The sequence below is a fragment of the Cryptomeria japonica genome, chromosome 9 (genome assembly GCF_030272615.1).
Source record: "Cryptomeria japonica chromosome 9, Sugi_1.0, whole genome shotgun sequence".
Classification (NCBI taxonomy): domain Eukaryota; kingdom Viridiplantae; phylum Streptophyta; class Pinopsida; order Cupressales; family Cupressaceae; genus Cryptomeria; species Cryptomeria japonica.
The window spans coordinates 484,269,439-484,288,057 of NC_081413.1; the positions used below are offsets into that span (position 1 = coordinate 484,269,439).

An 18,619-nucleotide genomic window follows, 5' to 3' on the forward strand; every position below is an offset into this window, starting at 1 on the left:
TAGTTGTTCACAAATCTCCCATTAGTGGTGCACAAATGGGTCAATTGTGGATTAAAAAAGCTAAAAAATGATCGACTTTGGTACATGTGAAACTTATTAATGAACTTTTCATTATCATTTTTTTGGCTCTTTAAAATTAATAATCGATGAGTTGGGAGCACAAGAAATGATCGGTTATTAGAACATGATCCACTTCTAGTGTTCTTCCCCTAGATGTCTAAAATATGTGTAAAATATGTTGGAAAGGTTTATGTTGATAAAAAACACTTAGATTGTATGTTTTGCACTGGTATGGATCTACCTTGAACCATATGTTGTATGTTTTGAACTGGTATGGATATACCTTAATCATATGGCTCATATATGAGCACCGTTGATTTTGTCAGGGATCAGTTATACCTATTGAACACAATCCTGCGAAGTTTTGAAATTGTCATTCCACGAACTGATGTTCTACATTGGAGACACACTGGTGCATACCATCCGACGGAGGACTAATTTTATTAGCACTTGCCAGCAAAGTATCTTTGGTGTTTTGAATTTGGATTTGATTCACAGAAACGGAAATCATCTTGTGATATATAATTGCTGTAGAATGACTAACAACATAATTTCCTGACATCAATCGTACAATGTCCTCCATTGGCCATTTCAACCTCAATCTCAGAGCACTCTGTAAAGAGGGTCGTTTGAAAGATGCAATGCACATTTTGCTTACTACACAAAATCCTCCTGTCGATACCAACACGTACCTTCAGTTACTGCAGACTTGTGTTACCAAGAAAGCACTTTTAGAAGGTAAGCAAATCCACTCTCACATCAATGATAGGGGGTTTCCAATAGCCACACGCACTTTGTTGCACAATAAAGCTATCAACATGTATGACAAGTGCGGAAGTCTGGTGGATGCTCGCAAGGCTTTTGACCTCATAGCTGAACCAGACGTCTTCTCATGGAATATGATAATTGCAGCTTACAGAAGACATGGGTTAGCCCAAGAGGCATTTACCCTGTTTCACCAAATGCCCACAACAGGTGTCCAGCCTGATCTTTTCACATTTGCCAGCATCCTGCCAGTGTGTACTAAAATGGGATCTTTGGAACTGGGTATGGAAATCCATCAAAGAATCACAGAGAGCGGATTCCTATCAGATGATGTAGTTGTGACTTCGCTAATAGACATGTATGCGAAATGTGGAAGCATAAACAAGGCGCACGAACTGTTTGACAAAATGCCTCGACGAGACGCGGTTTCCTGGAATGCAATCATTGGTGGATACAACCAAAATGGGCTTCCTGAAAAGGCGATGGAGGTGTTTAAGAATATGGAAATTGCAGCTGTAAACCCAACCTCAGGAACCTTTGCCAGCATCCTACCAGCTTGTGCCAAACTTGGAAATTTGGCACAGGGTATGGAGATCCATGCAAGAGTAATTGAAAGCGGGTTTCTGTCAGATGTTGTAGTTAGGAATAGTCTGATAGCCCTGTATTCTAAATGTGGAAGCATACGAAAAGCCTATGAATTGTTTGACAAAATGGCGCAACAAGATGCGGTTTCATGGACGACAATCATTGCTGGGTATGTACAAAATGGGCTTGTTGGAAAGGCATTGGATGTTTTTAAGCAAATGCAATTCCAAGGTGTAATGGCGATCTCAGCAACTTTTGCTAGCGTACTCCGAGCATGTGCCAAGATGGGAGCTCTAAACCTAGGTATGGAGATCCATAAAAAAATAATTGAAACTGAATTTTTGTCAGATGATGTGGTTGTGACTGCCCTAGTAGACGTGTATGCAAAATGTGGAAGTATGCGGAAGGCACGTGAGTTGTTTGAGAGAATGCCTCAACAAGATCTGGTATCATGGACTGCAATCATCTCTGGATATGTACAAAATGGGCTCGTTGAAAAAGCCTTGGATTTTTTTAAGCAAATGCAATTTGCAAGGGTTAAACCAGATGCATCAACTTTAGCTAGCATCCTCCCAGCTTGTGCAAAACTTGGAGCTTTGGATCAGGGCATAGAGATCCATCTAAAAATAATCGAAAATGGATATTTGTCAGATGTTGTAGTTGCAAATGCCTTGATTGACATGTATGCAAAATGTGGAATCATACAAAAGGCACGCAAGTTGTTTGACAGAATGCATAATGCAAACTTGGTCTCCTGGACTGCAATGTTTGCAGGATATGCAATGCATGGCTATAGCAAGGATGCATTCAAACTCTTTGAACTAATGAAATACTCTGGAACTAACCCTGATCATATTAGCTTCGTTTGCATTTTATATGCATGCAGCCATGCAGGTCTAGTGGATGAAGGCTGTAGATATTTCTACTACATGAGTGATACTTATTCCATTATGCCTACAATGGATCATTATGTATGCATGGTTGACCTCCTTGGCCGCGCTGGCTATCTTGAGGAAACCCTTAACTTTATCATTAAAATGTCAAGAAAACCTGATGTGGTTGTGTGGATGTGTTTATTAGGCACCTCCAGATCACATAAGAATATAGAACTAGGAGAATTTGTGGCATCACTCCTTTTTGAGTTGTATCCTAAAAATCCTGCACCTTATGTTCTTCTGTCAAACATTTATGCAGAAGCAGGCATGTGGAGTGATCTTCAAAAGATAAGAAAATTGATGAAGGATAGAGGAATAAAAAAGATTCCTGGATGTAGCTGGATTGAAGTCAATAAAAATGTACATGTTTTTTGTGTAGGAGACAGATCGCATCCACAGACACAGGAGATCTATGCAATATTAGAGAAGTTGAATTGGGAGACAAAGACAACAGGGTACATGCCAGATACAGGACTTGCACTGAATGATGTTGAGGAGGAGGAGAAAAAATCATCCCTTTCCTACCATAGTGAAAAGTTGGCAATCGCATTTGGCTTGTTAAGCACTCCTCCTGGAACAACTATTAGAGTTGTCAAGAACCTTCGAGTATGTGTTGATTGCCACACTGCAAGTAAGTTTATCTCCAAGATTGTTGATAGAGAAATTGTTGTGAGGGATGCAAACCGGTTCCATCATTTCAAATGTGGACAATGTTCTTGTGGAGATTATTGGTGATGCTAAATGAATCGACCTATTAACACAGGCTTATATTATAACCATTGTTAAAGTTTCACACTTGCAGTGACAAGAAGGATTCAGGTTTCACCCTGAGGAACAGATCATGGATCTACCAGCTTATGTGCTAAAACAGAAGGGATTTTCAATGAAGCAAACAGAATCATGTCCTGGAGCATTTTAAGGCAAATGAGATATGAAAGCAGGTGCTAGAAAAGATACATGTCAACCTGATGGTTTGAAGGTGCTTTGAAATTCACCTGGAGAATCCATCCATACTTACTGGATTTGGTGTGACATGAAACTCAAGTTGGAAGTACTCAGGTAAGATCTGTAAATTAGATAATCACATTGTCATCACAGTATCTACTCGCTATTAGTTCAAAATGAATTAATGCAAACGTTTTAACTGTTGACCGCCCACAAGGAGCAATTTTTTTGGAAAAGAAGGCAAATTGATCCTTTTTGTTCAATACTAATGCTAGTAGCTTAAGTCTATTGTTGGAGTTGGCTCTTTCTTGCATTTCTGTCACCTAATCAAATCCTGTGTCTTTTTGGTTTTCTTTACCAAATTTCAGGGATCCTGGAGTTTCATTTGAGTTACATACGGGCTTTTTGAAGTTGTCTAAAGTTTAAACAGTCATTTGGACCAGATTTGTATCTTCCTTGATAATCATTACAATTTGCATTTTTTGTCACCTAATCAATATCCTTATCATTTTGGTTTTCTTTACCCAATCTTTGTTATTTTGGAGCTTCATTTGAGTTACATACAGCATATATGATGTTGTCTAAATGGTCATTCGGATTAGATTTTTATCGTCCTGGGTAACCACTAAATTTGTATTCCATTGTGATTTAGTTCCTGGATTTCCTTCTACTGTTTTTTCAATTAATCGATAGAAATTATTGGTAATATTATTTTGAATTCCAGAGGGTTCAAAGTCTGAGAGCAATGGGTTCTGTCTATTGACTCCAAGAATCCTTATATCAACAATTTTTACTCCTTTCAATGATTAGTCAAAGGATATTAGGGTTTACTATGCAATATAGGCTAATTGGCCCAAAATTACCCCATTTATCCCAATGAACCAATTAGCCCAAAGTCAAACACATGGAGAACATGGGACAAGGTAATTAAGCATTGTGAAAACAATTGTTTTATTTGCATTGCTAGTTTGCGAAAGTGATAACAATTGGGTTAGATTAGTCTTAAATGATCTTAATTCACCCATACAGTTCATGTTTCGGCAAACTGATATAATGAAAATGAGGAAACTAAATACAGTTGGCTCTAATTAGGTCTTTTTACCCTTGGTACCTTATTCCTCCTTTCCATTTCCGCATACTGGACCAATTTTAAACAAATATTAACAATTAAAATTAATTAAATCAAATTATTGTATTTTTTCAATTTTTTTCCTAGTGTGACATGATTTGTGTTAAAAAGGGCAATTGGGACAAGGACATTTAATTATTAAATAAGTTAATCTCAACACAAATATCATATACTCTTAAATCACACTATTGAAGGTAAATATCCTTGTATAAATGCCCATAAAATAACAAAGTATGTAAATTAGAATATAAGTAGATGCTCAACGATATCATAAGGCATATCTATAAGGGTGAAAAGTCCATACCTTGCACTTTTAAGCTTTGGTTTACACGAGTTTATGTGGGTGTCTTGGGTTCTTTGCCCTAGTAAATGATTTCATTTGATTTGGCCCTCCCATTGACTACAAATACACATTGATGTGTAGAAATCATGTTCTCCATGCACAAAGCATTTCCAAACTTCAAATTGGAGTTTCCCCTCCTTGGTTCAAAACCTCAAGTGTGGTGTTAGTTCTATAATTGCAAGATGGTCAACTTTGCTTAAAGTCAAATTTTATAATAGAGCCCAAGTTGACCCACTTCCAACTAGTCATTAATCATTGCTTCTCGTACCAAAGCATTCAAATTGTATGCCTACGACAACTATTAGAGTACACCACCCCTAGATCATTTCAAATCTATCAATCATTAGTAAATCTCAATTACACCCATCATCAAGACAATTGCATTGCATCTATCTCGTGGGATCAACTTACAACCATTACTTTGTCACGTGCATCAACCACATTAACAAATATTGAAGCATTAGTTCTTGCACTAGGTCACTATGACATTCATTGCATTGCATTGTGTTGTATCAAGTTTCTAGTCTCAAATCACCTAGTATCATGACAACCACATCATTGCTATTTATATTTGTTATTTTTCTTCCAATCTTATTAAAAATGTTAAATCAATTAACGGGTCTTGACTATAATAGAGGAAATCTAAAGGATTCTCTATCATCATACCAAGTCGCAATGGTGTTCTTCAATATATTGCCAATCATTTACAAAAAAATTGCTCATATGGGCATCAACATGAGACCCATACAAACTCTTATGAGCACAACCATGAGACTAACACAAGCTCTTTTTGAGCAACCACACTAGAAACCACTTATAGAAGACAAAGAGTAGCAACTTAGAAATTCACTTGTTTATAAGCCACCTCCACCCTAGAAGGAAACTATGGAAGACCAAGAGTCACATCTTAGAATTCCATATTAGATGTCTCATTGGAATTTGAACCTAAATCTCCACAACAAGATCGTAATATCTAATTAAGTTCAACTCCTTAGGCAATGGTGTTCTTCAACACAACCAAGTTCTTTCATCTTATGTACATAGATCAAGTGAAGCTTTGTTGTAGGCTTAGAAGATCTAAAGGCCATTGGCTCAACATTATAGTAATAGTTCTATATATAGCAAAAAGGTCACTCTTGCTATTGTAGTCTTTAACCTAGACAAATTTTGAGAATTTCTTAGTTTAGTTTAGTTTTTTCCATTGTTCCAATGCATCAAATTATACGTTGTTTTGAGCAATGGTTAAAAAGTTTTTATCAAAATAGTGGACAACTATTTATCCATTGCTAAAATTAAAAAATTTCTTTTTCTTAATTTCCAAGTTTTTGAACTCTAGCATATAATCGATCACAATTCCTAACTATTTTAATTGGATTGTATTTCTTGATATATTTATAAAACCTAGTTTTAAAAAAGAACATATTATTTTATTTTCTTTTTATTTTGATGAACCTATTTGTTATTGAATTTCTTTATTAACATTGATTAAGGCAGGTATATTGATTAAGATTTCAAATTTATTAACATTGATTAAGGGGGGATCCACTCTCACTTGTGCTTCTATTATTTATATTGATTAAGATTTGGGTTTTCATCATTTGCTACATATTGGCTTGGTTAAGTTTTGTTTCTATTTTGTTTTGCTGAGCAAATTAATTGTTTTCAGTTTGTGGTTGGTTCCTTATCTCCAACTTATTAACACTTGGGCACATTCTAGGGGATATGATTGGTAAGGAAATTTCACATATACAGTCGCCAAATGGACAGGAAAGGCTAATGGTGAACAGTTGAGGAGGTTCGTATGGGGATGTTGGTGTGGGGCAGTTGGGAGAGCCCAATCAGTTTTAGAAGACATTGAACAGTTTGTGGGACTCTTTTGATTTTTGGGGAAGATTGGGAAGAAATAAAACGAAGGGGAAGGGAGAGATTTTACAGGTCTGACAGGGGGAGAAACCTGATCCTTGAAGGATCCACAACACTTGTAATCCGATTATTGGCAGTAGTAAATGAACATCTAATCTCCGTTTCTCTTATTTGAAATTTGATTCTCTGGAATCCTTGTAATGATATGAGATATTGCTTGTCCGGATGTTTGCTCTATTTTCACTGATTTAACTATTTTGTCATTCTAAACTTGCTATCATTATACTATCTTTGGCTATCTTTCTTTCTTGTAAACATGTGATTCTATTTCCTAATATATTTGGCACAAGTCAATTCGTTTAGGATCCAATCATTCTCATTCATAGAACATGATTATTTTTATTCTAATATAGTTTCCTGCTATGAATGCATGCACTATTTAGTTTTACAAATTTGGTTATATCTTAAGGGAACTAGACTTATTGAAATATTAAGAGGTATATGCATTCAAAATTATTGCTTACCTCATGTCTCATTGCTTCAACAATGTACAACATTACAAAGCTTGCATCAAATGGATCTATAGAGGTTTGTGTTGGTGAGATACATAAATTTAAATCAATGACCAAGTTTGGTTTGCAATAAAGTGATAGAACACTTAAAAATTGAACGTTTTAACTCCTAGTGATGAAAAATTTATGACTTCTTAACATTTAAGAATATTGTAATTACTATAATTGATAATCATATAATTAAACATTTAACAAGTTAAATATTATTATACTATTATATTATATTCTTAACTTAGACAATTTTTCTAGGTGTTCTATTGAAAGGAATGGCATCCTTTACAAAGATGAAATATGACTTCAAGAGAGGTACTCCTCTCGTTGAAGTTACACTCAAACATGGGGAATATTTTAAACATTGGCTTAGGACATGTTGGCCTAGAGAAGTTTCATGCAAGGTTGGCAAGAGTTGCAATAGGTATGTCTACACAAACACAAAATGTCAAAGCAAGTGGATTAGTTGAGCCAGCAGGTTTCCAAGCATTTGTGTAATCAATAGACTTTGTCTTAGCATGTGCATAATATTATAATTCTAATAAGAGAAAAATTAGAGATGCTAGTGGCAATCTCATTTTTTTTAATTCAGCCCTATTTCGTAGAAGAGATGTTCATATTGATCATGAGATATCAATATATAAATATTTATGTAGATTTAGTGCAAGCATATTATGATAATAATACAAATATCTTCTAGGATATGATAAATTGGAGACTACTTCATAATCCTAAGACTAATATGACCAAAATTCCTAATAAGTATTTCAAGAGTGACATTGTCTAATAATTAAATGATTACATCACTTTAATAAGTAGTGCCAAAGGGTAAGAAGTTGTTACAAAATTTAACCATAGATGTACATATTCATTTCCTAAGTGTTTTTAGAAAACAAAATTCATTGGTTGTTCCACAATAATTAGTGATTTATTGGATGAAAAAAACTCTAAGATATTGATGATAGAGAAATTCTACATAACTTCATATGTTATATACAATCTAGCAAGAAGGCAATAATTTTCTAGGCTACAAGGAGTTGGTGCAATGGGATCTAACCAATAAAATGTATATAAGTTGTGTCCTTAGTTGGAGCTAAAGGATGTGGCACATATATTTTTTAGAGTGAATGATTCCTTTACATGTTATATAATTAGACTATTAGATATTAGTAGTAGAAGCACAAAATGAAATATATAAATTTGGCAACTAGTATATTCAATTCCCAATATTTTCATACATCAAAGTGGGAGGATATGATAATGCACTATACGTGCTTCTATGATATGTAAACCACTAATTAGGATTTTCAGAACTTTGTAGACAATTAACAAAATTCCACAAGCCAAGTTCTGAGTAAAAAGTGAAGCTATGCAATTTCCTAATATAATCAATAAATAATCATGTTTTACAAATCAAGCGTCCAAAAGTATAGAGGTTGAATTGGAATAGATAAATTTAAACTTGTATGGGGCTAGGCCTTCATTCAATATTTAGTCAATAATTGAAATTTTGAGAAATGTTTGCAAAAAAAGAGAAAGGATAGAAGATTTTTGGGGTAATTGTCTAAATGACCATGAAGTGGGAGAGAGGGATCATTCTAGGATGACCTCTTGACAATTGAAAGAATGTCCAATTTCTATAGTGTCATATTTTATGAAAGATGATGCAAATATTGTTGATCCCTCTTATGAGAAACAAGAGATTACTTCTAATCCTTTACCCAAGATAGATTAGGGACAAAAGCCAGTAAAGAGGATCGAGTAAATAAATAGAGCCCTAAAGAGAATGGAGAAATGTCTTAATGCTAAAATAATTAGGTATGGAATTCCCACTAAATAATTTAAGATTCTTGAATTATTGATAGAGCTATAAAAAAAATTGTTTTTCTTGCCCAATCTCCTCATGATCAAATATCTTCAGACTAATCTCCTTCTCCTATTCAAACTCTTCCTCATACATTGTGCCCTACCCACCATATTCTTCAAGAAGAAAAGAGCCAAGGACTTCTAAAGAGCCTTATGTTTTTCAAGAGATTTTATCTTCCAAAACTCCATCTCTTGTTTCTCATAGGAAATAGTTTCTAGATAATTATTCATCTTTTGAAAGAATTGATTTCACCCCTCCTAAGAAACTCTCTACTTCCCCTAAAATGACACCTCCTTTGCCTCTACAAAGATTATGTATTCCTTCGTTGAGAATATCCCCTCCTATTGATGGTTTTTCTTGACTCTCGTACATGTTTGTTAGATAACCTCTCCCTAAAAGAGCCTAGGTAAGATCCACCATAACCATTGATGCATAAGGATCCTAACATTGTCAAATTATCACCCCATTGAATGATATTCCATAAATATAAATGAAAAACAATATATTAAAAAATTACAACTATTTCAAGTTAGTGAAGCCAACAAGGGAAGGGGGAGTATGATAGCTAAGGTATCAATCAAGTGGATGTTAAAGAGAATTGAAAAGGCCAAATCTACTATAAAGGAGCTCAAAGACAAAGTAGTTTATTTAACTTCATATATTATAAATATGGTAGGTCCTATTGATTCATGTGCAACAACTTTTTTGGGCACAATTGTTTGTAGGATTAAAGATACCTAAAACCAATTAAGTTATAAATGTTGTAACTACCACAAGAACATGGACTAATGAGTTGAGGAACCTAAGTTACTATACAATCAATAGGATGATCACAATTTGCAAGAAACTAAAAGATACAGAAGATGCAATAAAGATGCTAGAGGAAGGGATTGATCAATAACTAATAGAGATAGGCAATGATTTCCCTACAACTTTGAAGCTAGTTGTTGAAAATCATCAAATTTTGGTTAATAAGAAGATTTTGGAGGGAAATGATAAGTTGTTGCACAAAAAATAGTTAAACAATTATAATTTTAGACAAGGCACTTTGAAAGGTTATAAGAACAAGTTTGGAGCATCTTGTAATATGATTCAGAATACTTTGAATAAAATAAATAATTTTGCAAAGAGAATAAGATTTTAGATAATTGTTTATCAATGAGATCTCAGTACAAACCATTTTAAAAAAATAATATGATGATATAATGAATGTTGACTCACCAAGCAAGGCCAACTTTAGTTCTTCTTCAATTACTAGGCTAATGAGAGTGTGGATGGCATGTGAAGAATTAAAAACGATCTTACAAAAAGTTGATAAATAAGTTTTGGATAATTTTGTGTAGCAAGTGTTTACTTTCTTCATTTAGATGGTCCAAGTGCTCATATAGTAAAAGTTGCAGTAGATAAGTTATATGCTTATAAGAAAAGAGTATTACAAAAGGATTCAAACTAGAGTGCAACAAGAATATTATTTTCTTCTATGTATAATATTGCAATATTAGGATGTGTAAGTGAAAAGTCTGAAATGAATCTTACATCCTTTGTAAATTGTATCATGTCTTTTGGAAGGAATCAGTTTGTGTCATATCCAAATTTACCTATTTATACATAGATGGAACTCTTAAGGGTTGGTATGTTGGAAATGTGATAAACCCATTGAAATTTAATATAATATACCAAATTTTGCTCCATTACTTTAAGTTTTTCATGTTTGAAACATTGAATTTGTTTTCTTTCAATGTAGTTTTATGCATTTTATTTGATTAATGCTAATTTATTGGACATGCAATTCAAACCATTTTCATTTTGCAATTGGTAAGGTGTTTTGTGTGGTCTTTAGATTATAGTGATTAAAGGGAATTTTATCTTTCAGTTATTTTTTATTCCTTTGAAGATAGCACTATCTCATGTTTGGATTGTGGGTAATGGTTCAATGGAGATTGGTTTTTGTGTTGAATATGTCCAATTATAGAACAATATATAGGATGAATAAGAATGGATGTGGATTTTTTCTACCTGTAACATTTTCTTACCACCCTTATTTTTGTATTTTTTAATCATGGGACTAGAATAGGATTATAATGATAAATTTCAAATCATATAAAGCAATGCATCAGATTTATAAATTTGTTAGTTTTATACATATAAATGTTCGTCTTCAATTTGTATATTTAAGGTTTTAAAGAATTGAATATTCACATTAGCTAATAGTGCATATGTTCACTAAGGTGGGCTTCTTTTCATGTGGATTATTCTAATATTCGTATAACCTTTAAGAATGGACCAACAAAAGCTTAGTTCTAATTGAGGGGTTCTAGTAACCCTTTAATATCAAATGTGTTATTTTACTAATGGATTATTCTTAAATGGGTCTAATTCCAAATGTATCTTGCAACAAGTCTCTTTGTATGTTTTTCTTTATTGTGTTAACTACAACAAAGTTTACTTTAGTGGCGAATATTTTCCAATGGTGAATTTTTCACGTCGGCCATGTCGGAAATGGTGAATATTTTGTACCGTTTGGGGGTGGCCATGTCACCAGAACATTATCAATTTCCATCATAGTCATGGCCCGATCGCCATATGTTTTATGCAAATAAATGTTTCTATGCGATGATTTCGCTAATACAATATATGGTGGACACACGGTAAATTTAATTGTTTCGCCTAAACTCTCCAAGGTTGCCTTAATAGATGACCTTAATTCGCCTATAGGCATGTGAAGATTTGTTAGCCAGGGGGACCCAATTCGCCTGACATCTTGCCGACGCGTGTCTCCATTCACCCCAACTTTCGCCAACTATATTGTATTCGGCTATTATTTGGACGACCTATAATCACCTCAAAAATTACATAAGTCGTATTTGGATGACCTATAATCGCCTCGAAAATTACCTAAGTCGTGTTATAGTTACGCGGGATTCGCCAAATATTTGTATACCATATAAAATTCTCGCGGAATTCGCCATATAAGGATTGGTATAAATACATGCAAAGATCAGATCTATCTCAATATCTCAACACAATTTGGTGGGTTCTAGGCTCTGAATTCTGATCAATAGCGAAGTTTCAGACCAAGGAAAATCATTGTTGTTGAGTCGTTGACTGTATTAGCGACTGCTAGTGACCTAAAGCCTAAAGGTGAGCGATCATATTTTTGAAGTGGTATATTATACATTATAACCTATTATTGCTTCTTCAGCAAATTGATATTTTTTTGGCAGCCTTTATTTTGTTGGAGATGTTGAACAGGAAGAAGGGTAGGAAACCTACAAGTGGGGAAGGCCAAGAGAGGCCAACAAAAAGCAGAACGTTGTCTTCGTACTTTGGCATTGGATGTGAAAATCAGGAAGGTAAATCATCACAAGTACAAGTACAAAATTCGCCACCTGCACCACATGTTGAAGACGGCAGCGAACCTGATATCTCAGATCAGGATGATCTTGAAGAATATTATCTGGTAGATACCCAAGTTAGTCGGAATGATATAATCGACTTGGGTGATAATGCCATTGATGATAATGCACGGAAGGGGAAAAGAATAGCCATATCAAAAAAGGGTGAACCACAATCAAAAAAGGATCAGGAGTGGGATATGTCAGTGAGGAATTTTCAAATTAATTGGGCATCAAAGTATCCATTCATTGAACCAGTCGAGAATCCAATTGAAGGAGAGTCTCCAATAGAATGCAGGTGTAAGATTTGCACTTGGAAACACAAGAAGGAAATTAGGTTGCAGCTAAAATTTGACACCATAGAAAAGCATATGGGTAAAGTTTATGAAAAACAAATGATAGACGGGGTTGAAAAATCAGTGATAAGTGGAAAACAAAGGATGAATGTAAGCATGTGAGGAATGCCGAAGAGTATTATTTTCATGAGAAATTATAGACGAAGCCTGCTGAAGTTAAAGGTTCTATTGAAGCTATTTTTGGAAAAGCAATGCAAATAGAACAACTGGGAAAAGTTGTTCAGTTAAGCGTTGTTTTTCATATTTTGAGCAGAGGGCGTGCTATGACAGATTTCCCATCAATTAGTGGTTTATTACACTTTTTGAAAGTTCCTAACTATCCTAATAGACACTGGTCAGTAAACAGTGGATGGGAATGGGCAAGTTGTCTTGCTGAGGTTGAAAAAGAAGATCTACAGGAAAAAATAAGAGAGTCAAACTTCATTGCATTTTCTTTAGATGAAGTTACTGCAGTAGACAATACTTCATGGGTATGCATGCATGTTTATACTGTAGAGAATCATACCCGCCAACCTCATCTACTATCTATTGCTAAAATGAAGGAGATTGCGACAGCGGAAAATTTATTTCAACTAGTAAAGAGAAGTTTAATTGAATATGGAGGTATGGATGACATGACGGTAGCCAAAAAATTGGTTTGTGTTGGAGCAGATGGAGCTTCAGTAATACAAGGTCACAGGAATGGACTTTGTACAAAGATTGAAACTTCATTTGCACCATACATTACTACAATTCACTGCATGGCTCACAGAATGAATCCAACTTTTGGAATTGTGAGCAAGTTTGCTTCAGTTAAAAAAATTGAAATTTTAATCAGAGAGCTCTACTCACACTTTTGTCGAAGTCCCAAGCGATTTATGGAATTTCAAAACTTTGCTGATGGATTAACTGATGGGAGCAAGCTTCTCAAGGATAATGATACCAGATGGATCTCTTTGGATGGTCCAGCGCATCGAGTGTTTTCAAGAATATCCATCCTTGATTGGACTATTTCACACAACTCGCGACGAACCAGATCAACCAAAATTTCCAGAACTTCTTAGCAGGTTAAGTAATTTAGAGACACTCTTAACTTTAGCAGCTCTTATGCCCATGCTAGAGGAAATGAGGAATATTATGAAGGCCGCCCAAAAAAGAGCTCTGTATATTGCAGAATATGCTACACTACGTAAGATGACATGCCTGACCCTCGACAATCTCTATCGAAATCAACCAACACTATTTGATGAAAAATTTGTTAAGTGGCGGACACTCAGAGATTTGAACAATCCTGATAACTTTTTACAAATTGGTGCCGACAGGGAGGTATGTGCCAATGTACGAGGAGTTGAGATACCAATGCACTTCTATGCCACGGTCAACCCCGAGGAACCAGGAAAGCGCCCCAGGAAGAAACCAACAAGAGTTACAAAGGAAGATTTCGACAAGATTGTTGAGACTGTAACTACTTCTATGAAGAAAATTGCATATGATCTTTCCTCACAAATTAGAAGCAGATTCCCTCCTGACAACCTACTCGAAGCCATGTCTATTGTGTTTCCTCATTATTGGAGCCTCAACAGTGCATCTGATTTTTGAAGTAAGCTACTGACTTTGGTAAAACAATTTTGCATTTCTAGAGAATTTAATGGAGTAACTATAAATGGAATATTAGACGAAACTCATCTTCGAGAGCAATCAGCTCGTTTTGCATACACTATGAAAGAACAATATGCCAAAATGGATAACCCCCGCGAAGAGGGATCAGTAACAAGGGTTTGGAAATATATAGCTGAGAACAAAACCTTGCGTGATTCAATGTCAGAATATGTGAAGCTTGCTGATTTATGTCTTACCATGATATTGGGTTCGGTGGAAGATGAGAGAGTTTTCAGTGCTTTGGGGTTCCTAAAATCAAAGCTAAGAAACAAACTAGACAAAAATTTAGAAAATTGCTTGAGGCTCTATACATCTAGGTATGATGTCCACACTTTTCCTTACGATAGGGCACTGCAAATATGGAGGTCCAAATGTAAAAGAAGAGGTTTGGGCAACACTTCAAACCAAAGTGCCAGTGGGACTACTGGAGCTACTGGTAGCATTGAGATGCAGTTCGGCGAAGATATGCAGACTTAGACTCAGAGTGAAGAAACCACAGACGGGAATCAAGAAAGCACTGAATTTGATGAGGATGAATGGCAACTGTAACAGTAAGAGATTGGTATTTATTAATCTTATTACTATAACTCATCATTCATATTACAAAAGCATATTAATTTTTGCAATTAGAATTTAATATTGATTTGTAATTATATTTTTCAACTTTCTATTTCCAGATTTAAAATAGCATAATAAAAAAAAAACCATAATGTGTTTATTGATACAGAGATGTTTATTGTTTATTTATACATGTTTGAGTCTCAAATCTGTGTGATACATTTCAGAACCATATGATACAATTCATTCAATAGTAATACACATGTCGAGAACTTAGATTTTCATTAATTCTTTCAAAATATAGCCATATGATACAATTCATTCAATAGTAATACACCAAATTCCAATCTGTTTGATTCTCCATACCAATTGCAATAAGTGAATACAAAGTTTCAGAACCCTTTGCAAATGACCCTGAATTCCCTTTTATAAAAACAAGAGAACAACAACAACTCCTGTGTGATTCTCCACTGTCCATGCAAAAGTGAATACAAAGTTTAAGAAGTAGAACCCTTTGCAAAATTGCAAATGACCCTGAATTCCCTTTTATAGAAACAAGGGAGCAACAAAAGCTTCAAGTCGAATTGCAAGTTTGCAACATGTGAACACTGAACATCAAAATCACAAACTCAGCACATATTTATATGGCCATCACAGACCGTATTAGCAATTTAACATCTGCTACATGTTTGATGTCTCCTATTCAAAAAACATAGTTCAAAATTAAATATTAATTCACGCCATGACAAATTAAACATAGATAATAGCAATGCCTAAAACCTACTAATCAGAAATAGAGAAATGCATAAATGTTAAAGCAAGGGAGAATTTGAGAATACAAATTTACTGGTTGAAGTTTTGCACTGTGCATCATAGATTCATAGGCTGGATTAGCAAAATAGCAATAGCGAGTGCTGTTTTTTCCCTATTCATAAAATAGATTCATAGGTTGGATTAGCAAAATAGCATTAGCAAGTGCATCATAGATTCATAGGTTGGATTAGCAAAATAGCCAACAGAAAAAACATAAAACCTTGAAATTAAGAATAAATGAAGAAAATTGTGCAATACATACTATGATTCTTAAGAATTATGTGCCAGTTTTTGTAGGGTGCTCCACTCTTCTTCTGATGGAAGGTCAATATTCTGTAAATTATGGAAAGTCAACTCCAACTTCGTCAACATTCCATATTTATAAGATTTACTTGACATCACTATTTCATCCAATACCGTATTTAGAGTTGTAAATGGTTGGATGAATTCCAGAAAGCTTTTGGGAGTTGTGTCCTTTGGAAGCAAGTCTAAATCAGACTTCATTTTTATCTCCATGATTTTTTTGTAATCTTCTTCTCCAATGAATTTATTTGATGTGTCAACAGACTTAGGCAAACCAAGTTTAATCAATTTTTTTTTCATTTCTTGCAGCTTCACTATCTTTTTTCCACAACTGTCCATAACTTCTGATGTTTCCCTTAGCTTCTAGCATTTTTGAATGATAGATGATGTCTTAACTGTGGCATCAATGCGGCTCTTAATTCCCTTGGATGCCAAGTAGCTGTCACTGGAACTGTAGACTACTTTCAGAATCTTTTTTGCCATTTCCTCTTTTGAATAAACATGTGTGCTCTTCTCATAGTGCCCTTTGATTTTTATAAAAATTTGTCTCATACTTTCAGTCAATTGAAACCATTCACACAACTTCTCACTACTCTGCATTATTCGCCGCCAAATGTTTTCTTGTATATACTTCGTTGTATTTTTCATATTGTCTTTCAATCTATCCTCCAAAGTTTTTATTTTATCATTTGCATTGTGCAGGTCTTCTTTCATTTGTGCACATTTTTTTATTTCTTCCTCTACTTCCTCTTGCAAATGTTTTTCTTTTTCCTTCCCATGATCCAATAGGTCTTGTAACTTTCTCATTTCTATGGCAGCAGACTCATAACTTTTGTATAATTTTTGAAAACTGGCTTTTTCCTCAACAATTTTTTTACTGCTTTTAGCCAGTTTTTCAGTCAGGTCCTTCAATTCTGCATCCTTCTTCTCCTGCTCTGCAATTTCTATTGTAGAGCCCAAATTTTTGATCCTTTTCTGTAAATCATTGCACTTGCTATCTGCTGCTTTCCTCCTTGATTTTTCGTTTTCCAGGTCTGCCTGTAACTTTTCTATTTGTTTCTCCAGTTTATTTTTTTCTCTCTCCACCTTTAGCAGTGAAGTTTAGACCACTTCATTAGTCCTTTTTGACACACTAATTTTGTCCACATTATGTACTTTGGAAAAATCCATTTGGAGGGTGCTAACTTGAAATTGAGAGGGATCTATCTGACTGTGTGGTGGATTTTTATCTTTAGATGTGTCTGAGGGCATAACAACCACGAACTCCATCATATCTTTCTGTGGGTCATATGTTGGAAATATCATGTTCCTTGCAGGCTGTTCGTTTACAACTTCAGACATGGAATTTCTATGAAATACTTTCTTTTTTTCTTTATTTGCTTTTGTTGTGTGTTCATATTTTTCATAGTAATCACGAAATTGAAAATCTGGGCTTGATGAAGCAATTGAATGTTTGAAAGGTGACATAGGAATACCATAGGCTCCAGTTCCACTTATTCCTGTGGTTTTAACTAATGCTTGATGAGGATTACCAACAACAATTCCTGATGTTGTCCCACTCCCACTGACACTTTCATGTGTAGTTTTCATAGTCTTTTGAGGTGTGTGATCTGAAGCTGCAAATGATTGATTTGTAGTGTCAGTGGCACTTGATATGGGATTCTCAATAGTATGAGATTGAGTATCTACCTCTAGTGGCCTCTTGCGAGAGATTTTTTGTTGTTGCCCTTGTCCAACACCAAGACAACTAGTATCAGTAGTAGTACCCATACCAACCCCACCAATCACAGTGGCACTTGACTGAACATTAATAGGAATACTATCCCCAGATTCCCCACTAGTGGCAGTGGCACTTGATTCACCACCAATGGGAATACCATGATGTGGTGGTGGTTGTGGATTTGAACCTAAAACAAATGTAGGTGGACCCTGAGTGTAATGAGTAGTACCTATCCCTGATGAATCTAAAGAATCAAGTCCAATGACTGGTTTATAAGGACCTTTTGATTTTGACTGTGATGGAAGTTGGACCTGAAGTGGATACCAAATGCCCTCTCCTCTATGACCTAGACCACCACCTTCAAAACCCATTTTTTCCACAAGGTTTGCCCCTTTTCTATATTTTTCTTTCATGGACTCACTGACTCCACCTAATATTTTAGGGACTGTAGTAGTCGTTGGAGGGGGCTCAACAACAACCTCATGCTCATCATCATCACCTTTAGTCCCACCATGCTCCATATCCCACAATTTGCTAAACTTTGCATCCTCGTCGATGCTCTCAAATTCTGCACTTGTCTTTGGTTCACCGAGATTCCTCCTCATAGTCCAAAAATCATTTATTTTGGTTTGAGTGAAAAAATTCTCTTTACATTCATGCAGAATTGATTTGGGAATAGTTTTTTTAGATGGATTAGCAGATTTTAGGTAGAAATTGTAGGACCTCCTATTTTGGATGCCCTGGCCCTCCTCTGTTGTCCTCTCTGTGTGCATTTGCAATG

The 18,619-nt window shown here is 35.0% G+C and overlaps 1 protein-coding gene across 2 annotated transcripts; it reads left to right on the forward strand.

Annotated features, from left to right (window-relative positions):
* The first annotated feature begins 284 nt into the window (after positions 1-284).
* LOC131057781 (pentatricopeptide repeat-containing protein At3g26782, mitochondrial) lies at positions 285-6,913 on the forward strand. Of its 2 annotated transcripts, none has more exons than XM_057991952.2 (2): positions 285-3,404; positions 6,480-6,913. In XM_057991952.2, exon 1 carries the CDS (start codon positions 633-635, stop codon positions 3,078-3,080), a length of 2,448 nt encoding a protein of 815 aa, XP_057847935.1. In that variant the 5' UTR covers positions 285-632; the 3' UTR covers positions 3,081-3,404; positions 6,480-6,913. The 2 variants fall into 2 exon arrangements, with proteins under 2 accessions (XP_057847935.1, XP_057847937.1); XM_057991954.2 differs by lacking the exon at positions 6,480-6,913 and adding an exon at positions 3,659-5,932.
* Positions 6,914-18,619: the final 11,706 nt, after the last annotated feature.